The following is a 10,158-nucleotide window of genomic DNA, read 5'->3' on the forward strand; positions in this document are numbered from 1 at the left end:
ATTTATCAAACTATTTATAGCAATTTTTGACCTCTGCTCACTGGATTCTGAATTAGTCATACTATTCTCGGGCTTCACTGCCATAAAGAAATTAAAGTCCTTAATTTGGGTTCTTGAACCCAATTCCAACACATAGCAGAGGTTTTCCTGTAGTCCCAACAATTCCCTGGACATAGCTGGGTGTTCTGATGTATGTGGACCAGGAGACAAATCTGATTCTACAGGTGAGAGGCTCAGTCCTATTGCCCCCCACTCTCCACTTCAGGCGCTACTCACAAACTCAGGTTGCCAACTGTGCTTCTGACCTACTGCAGGTTCCAACCACCTCCTCCTCAGGTTAGGTCCATTCATAGACAGCTCACAGAACTCAGAGAAATATTTCACTTACTAGATCACTGACTTATCACTAAAGGACCTATCTCAGGGACAGGCAGAAAGAAGAGATACCAGGACAAGGTGTGGGGAAATGGCTCAGAGCTTCCATACCCTTCTCAGGCATCATTCTTTCAGCAACTCTGCATGTTCATCAACCAGGAAAACTCTGGGAACTTTCTCTGGATTTTTATGGACGATTGAATACATAAGCATGACTTCTTAAATCACTGACCATTAGCTATTGATTCGACCTCCAGCCTCTCTCCCCTCCTAGAAGGTCAAGGAATGGTAATGAAAGTTCCAACCCTCTAATCACAGGATTGTTTCTCCTGACACTAGGTTCTAACTAGGTTCCATCCTTGAATGGAGTCCCAAGGTCAAACTCATTAACATAGCAAAAGACGTTAGTAGCTCTCAGGCCTAAGGAAATCCCCAGAGTTTTAGGAGCTCAGTGCCAGAAACTGAATGAGTGCCACATATATATTTCTTATTATTAATCATGATATCACAGCCCCCACAGCTCTGTATGGTCTGGCATTTAGAGTGGCATTTAGAGACAAGCCCCCATTAAGAACCTTGATGAACTGTGTGGACAAAAAGGCAGCTTCTCAGATGCTTTGAGAAGGTGTCCAACCTACCTTTCATTGGGAAATCACTGAGCTCTGGGGCTAAGGCAATAGTTTTTGTCTTTTAATAGAAAGCCTCTAAAGAAAGAATTCTCAACTGTAGCACTGGGAGTGGCAGTTTTAAATATATTAATACTATATTATATTACTTTGTGTGTGTGTGTGTGTGTGTATTTCCAGTGTATTGTGAAATGAGAAGACAGATTTGGAACTTACTCTGGTTATTTATTTGCTATCAAAAATATCTTTCATTGTTGTTTTGTTGTTGTTTATGCTAAACTCGGGATTCAAGGTCCAAAACGAGTTATTTGCTGCCTCAAGTATATGTGGCTTCTTCACGCGTTCCAATGGCTTCCTATTCCTTAGGAATCAACTTTTCTGATCTCTCTAATTCTCACAGCAACCAAATAAATAGGCTTTTAAACAATTATGGGAGACAATGCCAATGGGTTAGACTGCTTATTACAGAATATATATAGGTTATAAGTACAAAATTAGACTATTAAAAACAATAATTTCATAAGAGAGATGAGTAAGTGCTTTCACTAACAGTATTTTACATCCTAACAGGAAAAGATTAAAAGGATTTAGAGACTACGTACACTGAGCTTTGCCACAATTTCCTTTAATTATCATACTTTCTAGAACATCCCCTAAGTCTAAATGTTTCCTTACTTTGTAGAAAAACTCTGTATCTAATATAAACATCTCAATTCAAAGGTCTTTATATAATACTACATTTAAATAATAAATTTTACAATGGACATAAAAATATGTAATAGGAAAAAAAGCCAGTACCAGCGATAGGTTCATAAAAGTAAAAATGCTTTGTTAAATTTATTACCAGTTATAATTTCATCAGAGATTTACAGTGATGCCACCTGAGCTATCTCCTTACTCTGATTTAAGTCTTTGTTAGTCTGACATTTATCAAGTAAAAAAAATCAAGCTTTTGTATTCCAAAAGGGTCTTCTAGAATGCAAGAGTGTTTTCTCTTACCATCACTGAGTTATTTTAAATATCACTCCTTCATTTTTATTATAGTACCAGCAAACATCACCCTGTAGGTAGCTTAAGGTCTGCATTTTTTTTAAAAAGTGCTCTTAAGATAATGGTTTTTAAAATGAATAATTACCTATTTCCATTGTCACATGAATTAGAATTCATAAGAAAGAAAAGGAAATGAAAAGTAGGATGATTTTTAAAATTTATTTTGTTGCTGTTTCTACTATAAAAAGCCCTGTCAAGTTCTCTTTTGTAATTTTTATAATGGAGAAGATGTCTTTCCACTGTGCATGTTTTTCAGGAATATATTTCTATTTTAATTTTATTGCAGAGTTAATTGACTTAGTAAGGAGGTAACTAAAAAGCTCTTCTTTAAAACGCAATTATTTGAGTGGAGGGTGTGGGAGCATGCTGGTAAGGAGGCATGGGGCAATCCTGGTGATCATCTCAGTTTTATTTAGCAATAAAATTAAAAGAAAATTATAACATTAGCACACACACAATGATTACTTATAACACCACATTTTTTCCTTATATATTTTTTCTTTTTCATGTTTTAAGCACCAAACAATAGAAACAGTTAGCTAAATAGAGGTAATTAAGGCCATTAAGAATTATGGAGTCTGAACAATTTATTTTCCTACTTATGTTTTAAAATAAACACTATCCCTATTGGTTAAAAACAAAAAACAAAACACAACCAAAAACCCCCTATTTCTTTCTCACTGCATTTTCCCAAAATAGAATTTTGAGAGTATTCAAGGGCCTTGGGATACATTTTCCAAACTGCCTGACCAGATGAACTTGACCTTCCAGGGAAGATTCTTATATTTGTTTCTGTAGAGAAAAGGAATATGAGCGTTTTTCTTGCTGTGTCCTTTGTATAACATTTGAGTGACCTGAGGCAATACAGTTTATTCTCCCTTCTCTTAAGACAAGCTCCTTTTTCTGTTGCCTTTTAAGTAAAAACGTAAAGGTCAGATTATCATTTCATAAAATGCTCCATTCTGCTCAGGCGATTCTAGTTTCTCTCACCATAATATGTGTTCACTAATTATTTCATAACTCATTTAAATGGGAGGCATTCTGGAAGGGAATTCACCGCAACAACTCCTCAAGTAACTAATTATTTTTTTTAAACACAGGGGAATTTTAATTATAATGCCTGTGTTATTTAAAAGCAGTGTGTGACAATTTGCATCTTGAAACATCTATTGTAATAGGGGAGAAAAAAAAATATGCTCCTGAATGAAATAACAATTCAAGTACAGGCAATTTAGTTGGCCTTTTATTTCCTTGATTTTCAAGAAACAGGAAGAAAAAAAATGCAAACTGAGCTTGAATTATAAAACCACTTACAAAGATGAAAAAGATAACAAAAACCTTGCCCCTAGAAAGACTATATATAAGCTTATTTTTAAAGTTACATGTTCTGTCTGTCTCCGGAGAGATTTATCATATGTCTTCATTTAATGTATAGCTATGGTAGCAAAATCTCTCATTTTAGAAGAAAACATCCAAATCACAGTGTTTCTTACAGGGAGTTGACATTTTCAAGGAACTAAATATATAAATAAAACCTATTATTATCTTATTATTATTACAACAATGACGGCTACTTCCCCTCAGTTTATATTTTGGAGAGTTTTATTGTTTATCAATAAATATCTAGGGGTGTGGGTGTAGTGGTAACTATTCACAGTGTCCTTAGATTGAGAGGCAGAGTGATAGGGAATAAGTATGTGCTAGACATAGACAATCTAGGTTCCGGTCTCTGCCTGTAGAAAGTCAGTACCCTTTTTTGTTTCTTCCCATTTTGTTCTCTATCAGTTTGGGTATCAGTTATCTGAGAGCCTTTTTGAGCAGGATGAAGTAATGAGCATTATGCCTATGGATATACCTGCGAAGAACAAAGTGTTATAAAAAATAAGTCAGTGGTTTTAATAGTCAAGATGTAAATTTTTAAAAATTAAACAATGAAGAATCTACCTGGATGCAAATGCTCTATTATGTATCTTGCAGTCAGTGTCCCTTCACCTGAGGAGGAGAGGCTGATCCCACCCCATCTCCAAGAGTGTGCATACAAGCAGAGGTGACACTTAGGCTCCAATTGTGGTCCTCCTCGCCCTGTGAGGGAAGTGGGTGGTCAAGGGGCAAAGTGGTTGGGTAGGTGCGTCTCGGTGCCAGGGTGTTATTATCAGAAAAAATAAACAAGATGGGCACTTCCATGATTTTTCAGAGGAGCTCTGCAGCGAATGGTTTTCTGACACACTGGCATGGACTTCCCCACCATGGCCGCACCCTGCACCCCCAGAGGTGAGCGGGTTATGTCAAACTCTCAGTCTGGGCCAACTAACTCCTATAAATTCAGCTTCAATGAATCTTTTTCAATTGGAAGGACATGATGGAGGCTCCATGAAGAAGACTGCCCAGCATCTTTTTCTGTAATGGTAACAGCAGTTGCATGATCTAGAACTCCTGGGCTGACCAGCACAAATTATATTGGCTTCATTGACAGAATACTACATCGAGTTGTGAAAAATTAATCTTGTATTCAAACAGATTTTGGCACAGCTTGCCAACAAACTGCATAGATTCAACTTTTGGAAAACTCAATTCAGGCTTGCCAATTTGTGCTTGTAGATTGCAAAAGCAGATATCAGATCCAAGACGGCAATATTTATAGCTCAGGATTCATAGCCTATATTTCTTCCTCTTCCAAACCTCTCTAAAAAAATGTTTTAGATTACAAGAGAAAATGCAAAGTTGTTATTTCCTAATAATAATAATCATAACACAATAATATCCATTCTCAAATAAGAATCTAGTCTGCACTAGACCCTTACATACTAAATGTGACTGGAAAGCCACCACAGCCTTAGGAGGTAGGTTATTATTATGTTGATTTTATAGAAGAGAATCCAGAGTGTCAGATAAGTGGCAATATCTGGAGTAGGGAAGATGTGCTTGGCCTGATGCAAGCCCTTCTTGATGTTACGGGTTTCGGTAGGAATGAGGAATTGGCACGTGCGTTTTATTTTTGAAATAGCATATGGATATTCCAATATGATCCACCTTCTAACTCCATAGACCTCAATAGTTTAGTAATTTACAGACTAAGTCAGATTATCCCAACTTTGTCCATAAGTAGGTACGTTTAATCTCATCAATTAAAAAAAAGAGAGATTGAAGTGGAGGAGGAGGAGGAGGAAAACAAAGATGACACTGATGGTGTAGGGTTCAAGGGTAGGCTGCCCCATGATGGACCACGTTGACTGGGAGATTATCCTGAGCTGAAGACAGTAGAGACCCAACGCACTCAAAAGAAACTTTTGACCCTCCCTCAACTATATAGAAGAATCTAAATTGGAGGTCCTTCCCAGAACAAGGACTATTAGCAGAAATAAATTTTATCTGAAATTTTTTGCCATCCATACGGCAGGTCAAACCGCTAATTACCAAACATCTGCTCTTCTTCTTATGGCCCTATGAAGTGCATCCTTTTCCTCTAAAATCCCAGACCCCTATCCTCTTCTCTTCACCTCATTTTGTCTGACGGTTTTTGGAATTTCCATGCCTGTGTGGATTCCCTGCATGCACTCTATTAAATTCTATTTTTTCCTATTAATCTGTGTTATGTTAATTTGATTCTTAGGTTAGTGAGATGGACCCATGAAGGAGACAGGAATTCTTACTCCTTGATAATGGAGACCTCTCTACATATGGCAATAAAGCTCCCTGTCTTCACTGGCAAAACAAATGCTTAATGAATAATTACTAAACAGTCCTGACACTCTGACAGGTATAGAATGGAAGGAGAAGCTTTGCAGATAAAGTTTGGCTCTGCTTCTCTCTTTAAAAGCCTCCATGTAGGGGGTCCTGGGTGGCTCAGTCTGTTAAACATTCAACTTTGGCTTAGGTCATGATCTCAGGCTTTGTGGGTTTGAGCCCCATGTTGGGCACAGTGCAGAGCTTGCTTGGGATTTTCTCTCTTCCTCTCTCTCTCTGACCCTCCCACATTCTTTCCCTCCCGCCCCCCCCTCTGTCTCCCCCACCATCTCTCACTCAAAGTAAATAAACTTTAAAAAAAAAAAAGTCTGAATCTAGAAGGCTAAACTGCAGTATCCATGACAGAGAAATACTGCATTATTTTATAAGAGAGCTAACTGGATACAAATAAATTCTTAATTTCAGTCAGGAATGGCCAAGTTACTTTCAAATAGAGTAATAGTCCATACTGATAGAACTCATAATTACCAGAAATGTCAATAATCAGTAGCCTGTTACACTCAGATTTAAAAAAAAATTTTAATGTTTATTTATTTTTGAGAGAGAGAGGGAGAGAGACAGAGCATAAGTGGAGGAGGGGCAGAGGAAAAAGGAGATGCAGAATCTGAAACAGGTTCCAGGCTCTGAGCTGTCAGCTCACAGCCCGATGGGGGGCTCAAACTCATGAACCGCGAGATCATGACCTGAGCCAAAGTCGGACATTTAACCAACTGAGCCACCCAGGTGCCCCATACACTGAGAGTTTTAATAAAATGTTGAATGGGATGGTAGCCCTTGGTTTATCTTTCCAACTCTCCTCCTCTCTTCAGCCAAGTGTGCACTTAGGTTTATGAGTTTGAAGAGCATGTGAGAAGTTCCTAGAAAATAGGATGAATGGTACATGGCAAGACCATTGCATAAAACGTGCTGATTGGTTAAAGACAGATTTCATTTGCCACATTTCTTATTATCAAAGGTACTTTGAGAAAGCAATCATGGAAGAGGGACATTATGATTTTAAATGGACTCTACACCACATCTGAGAGTACAGAGCAGGTTTTTTGTTTCTCTCTTTTTTCTTTCTCTTTTCTTTTTTTTTTTTCCACTGAAGCAAAGCTGACTCTTACCTTTGAGTGGTGACTGGTTTATTGACTGCTAATGCTTTAAAAATGAGATTAAATCAAGCCCATGGTCTTTATTACAAGGAAGATATATGCCCCTTGTGCATTCCGGTGGTTTGGCAATCTTAACCTCGACAGACATAACATTGATGTATGCTGTGTTGCCAAACAGCATGGTAAGTGTTTAAAATGCTGTGAACAGCCTTATTGCCTTGCAATGATACAATCTAATATTAGATTGTAACTCAGTGACTGAATCTGCCAGCCCATCCTTCTACAGAATACCAATGTTGAAGCCACTTTATTTTCATATCTCATAGGGAAAGAATCATTCTTCATTTCCCCATTGAAACATAGCAAGTAAAAGTGAATCTAGATTGCAGGAAAGCTGAAACACAACAAATCAGGCCATTTTCATTAACTGCACATATGCACCTGCCTTCAGGAATAGGGTGTCAAAACACCAGCCTAGCTCATTCGAATCGGCAGAACTACCAGAGAATCATGGGCAACTGATGGGTGGGATCTGAGTGTCCAGAAATTCTTAAGGTAGAGAGAACCAAACTGCACCCTCTCCACTTTGTCTGAACATTCTGGAAAAGCAGTTTTTACCTTAATCCTGAGCACTTCTTCCACTTGTTCCTTTTAATCAATCATGATTAACATAGACTTTCAATCCTCTCTACACTTCATGCTCATCAATCAGATTTCAGACACCCATCAAAGGAGCCAAGGGGCTGAGAGCCTCGGTCTGCATGATCAGAATGCTACCTCACATGTTTCCTGAATTAAAGGGACTTTCCGCACCATGCTTTAGTCTGTCATTGCTCAAGAAGGTGGGAGGACCAACCATTCTCATTTTGCTTGAGACCGGGGGTTGGTTCTCAGGACACTGTACTTTTGAATGCTAAAACCAGGTTAGTCCTGGTTAAAGCAGGACAGTTGGCCACTGTATCTCTAGGTGAGGCCCAGGCTCATCAGGACACCTTTGCTCAGGCACAGTCCGGTTTGTGATACTCTTTTGCGGCATGAAACTAGATTTAAACTGATTGCATACCAATAAAATCTAATTTTTATATCATCACCTGACAAGACCATCTCTTGGGGATTTTAACTTCCTCATTCCCTCAGTAGAAGAATGTGGAGTGGAGTGGTCATCCTGACCAACTGTCCTAGTGAATTTTATTGCTGAAAATGAATCCTCATTCTCATTGGTATTCTGGATTTAGCCTGAATGGGTCCTGGAAAAAGAAGCCCATACCACAAGGCAAAATGATGACGGCCTGTTAGCTTAATTTTATACTGTGAACCGAAGATTGAGTTTGAAAGCAGCCCTTCCAACCTGTTTACTCATTTGAAAGCCTAAACATCTCATGTTAGATCCATGTGCTTATACTGTATCTCATATTAAAATTAAAAGAAAAAATCAAAGCCCAATGTGTAGTCAAATAATCACAGAAACCAGTAAAATTTTGATTCTTCTCCTTGCATGTGTAACATTTCATAGGCCAAAAATTACTAATAATTACTGGCTGCCCTCTAACTAAATTAAGCAGAGCAGAAAGAACAATATCCATGGATTCCAGAACAGCCAGTACTATTTTTTTCAGGGTCTCCACCACCTAAAAATAGGCAGTTGGAAAGGCAAAACTATTCATCTTCTTACTTAATTTTTGAGTCAACATATTACCAAGCATATTTGGAAGCATTATTGCAATTGCAAATTTTTATTTCTCATTTTAAAGCTATATGTTGTGGTCAAGCCATTATAATTAAACTAAAATTCATGACTCTGAAGGGGAAAAAATAGCTTTGCAAAGTTTCAGCATTAATGATTCTTTAAAATGGGATTAATTAGAAAATTATTTTTTAAATATTTTTTTTACTAATGAAGAGTCCTTCCCCAGACACAAGCAATAGATCAACTTGAGGCAGTCTCTGTTTCCAAAAATCTCATAATGCTATATTAGTCATTGAGCTCCTACTATTGTTTTGCAAGCAAATAAGGAGAGAAGTCCGCCAAAACTATGAAGGAATATACATACACCTTTTTCACGTTGCTCCTTTATCTTAAAAATGTATACTGTTTCTGCAGAGATAATTTTCTTATTCTCAAAAAATGAATAAAGAGCTGGAGAAGGAAGAGGGGAAAAAGGAAGAATCCACTTACCTGCTACAGCAACTTTCGCCGTCCTACTGATAATTGACCCAGAGTCTCCTAAGGATGCCTCACACTGGTAAAGTCCCTCATCTGGCTTATGGTGCCTGGAATGGAGTATGTTTTGTATCAATAGAGAGCCGTTTGGAAGCTGCTGCTTCCTCTCATCCATTCCCAAGGCCAAGTGGATTCCATCTTTCTTCCACTTGATAATCGGGACTCCTCGGTCAGACTCAGCAGAGCAGTTCAGGAGGACATTTCCTCCCCTCATGGTGACAGCATCGGAAGGCTCCGACAGGAAGCGCAGTGACGTGAAAGGCTTAATCTGGAAACCTGGAACAAGAAAACCACAGGGAAATAAGCATGTTCACTTATTCAAAGACATCACAGGCTTCAATACCCTGCCTTTTCTTTATAAAACTGTTTCAAAAGCTGGGGTCTTTGAAAAATATCCAAGAATAAATGATATTGGGTTGAAGAGGGGAAAAAAAGTGTTCAATTGCAATAACCACAAATGAAACAGTTGACCCAAAAAGTAATAATGTGAGAAATTATGAATTCATACAAATCTAGGCATGGCCATCATTGCTTATAAGTCCATCTTTAAAAATTTAGAGAGAAAAAACTAATATTTTTCCAAGTAAAACTAGGCTTTTTATACTTTATTTATTTATTAGAGAGAGAGAGTGAGAGAGACAGAGAGAGAGAGAGAGAGACAGAGAGAGAGAGAGAGGGAGCGAGCATGAGCAGGGTGAAGGGGCAGAGAGAGATGGAGAGAATCCCAGGAAGACTCTACACTCTCTGTGTGGAGCCTGATGTGGGGCTTGGTGGAACCCATGAACCTTGAGATGGTGACCTGAGTTGACCTGGCTGAGCCACCCAGGCACCCCAACAAACTAAACATTTTATTTTTTTAAACAGTTTTTTTTTTTAGGAAAATTTTTGTTAATGTTTATTTATTTTTGAGAGAGAGAGAGAGACATAGTGTGAGTGGGGGTGGGGGGCACAGAGAGAGAGAGACAGAATCTAAAGCAGATTCCAGGCTCTGAGCTGTCAGCAGAGAGTCTGAGATGGGGCTTGAACCCTGAACCATGAGATCATGACC

The 10,158-nt window shown here is 38.3% G+C and overlaps 1 protein-coding gene across 1 annotated transcript in view; it reads right to left on the reverse strand.

Annotated features, from left to right (window-relative positions):
• The window catches only part of DCC (DCC netrin 1 receptor), a 727,087-nt gene extending 717,451 nt beyond the window's left edge, over positions 1–9,636 (reverse strand). Inside the window, exons 1-2 of the mRNA XM_029921550.1 lie at positions 9,619–9,636; positions 9,066–9,378 (exon numbers count right to left, since the gene is read on the reverse strand). Coding sequence (XP_029777410.1) covers positions 9,066–9,378; positions 9,619–9,636 — 331 coding nt within the window. The remainder of the gene's footprint in view (positions 1–9,065; positions 9,379–9,618) is intronic.
• Positions 9,637–10,158: the final 522 nt, after the last annotated feature.

This window comes from Suricata suricatta, chromosome 14 (genome assembly GCF_006229205.1).
Source record: "Suricata suricatta isolate VVHF042 chromosome 14, meerkat_22Aug2017_6uvM2_HiC, whole genome shotgun sequence".
Lineage (NCBI taxonomy): Eukaryota > Metazoa > Chordata > Mammalia > Carnivora > Herpestidae > Suricata > Suricata suricatta.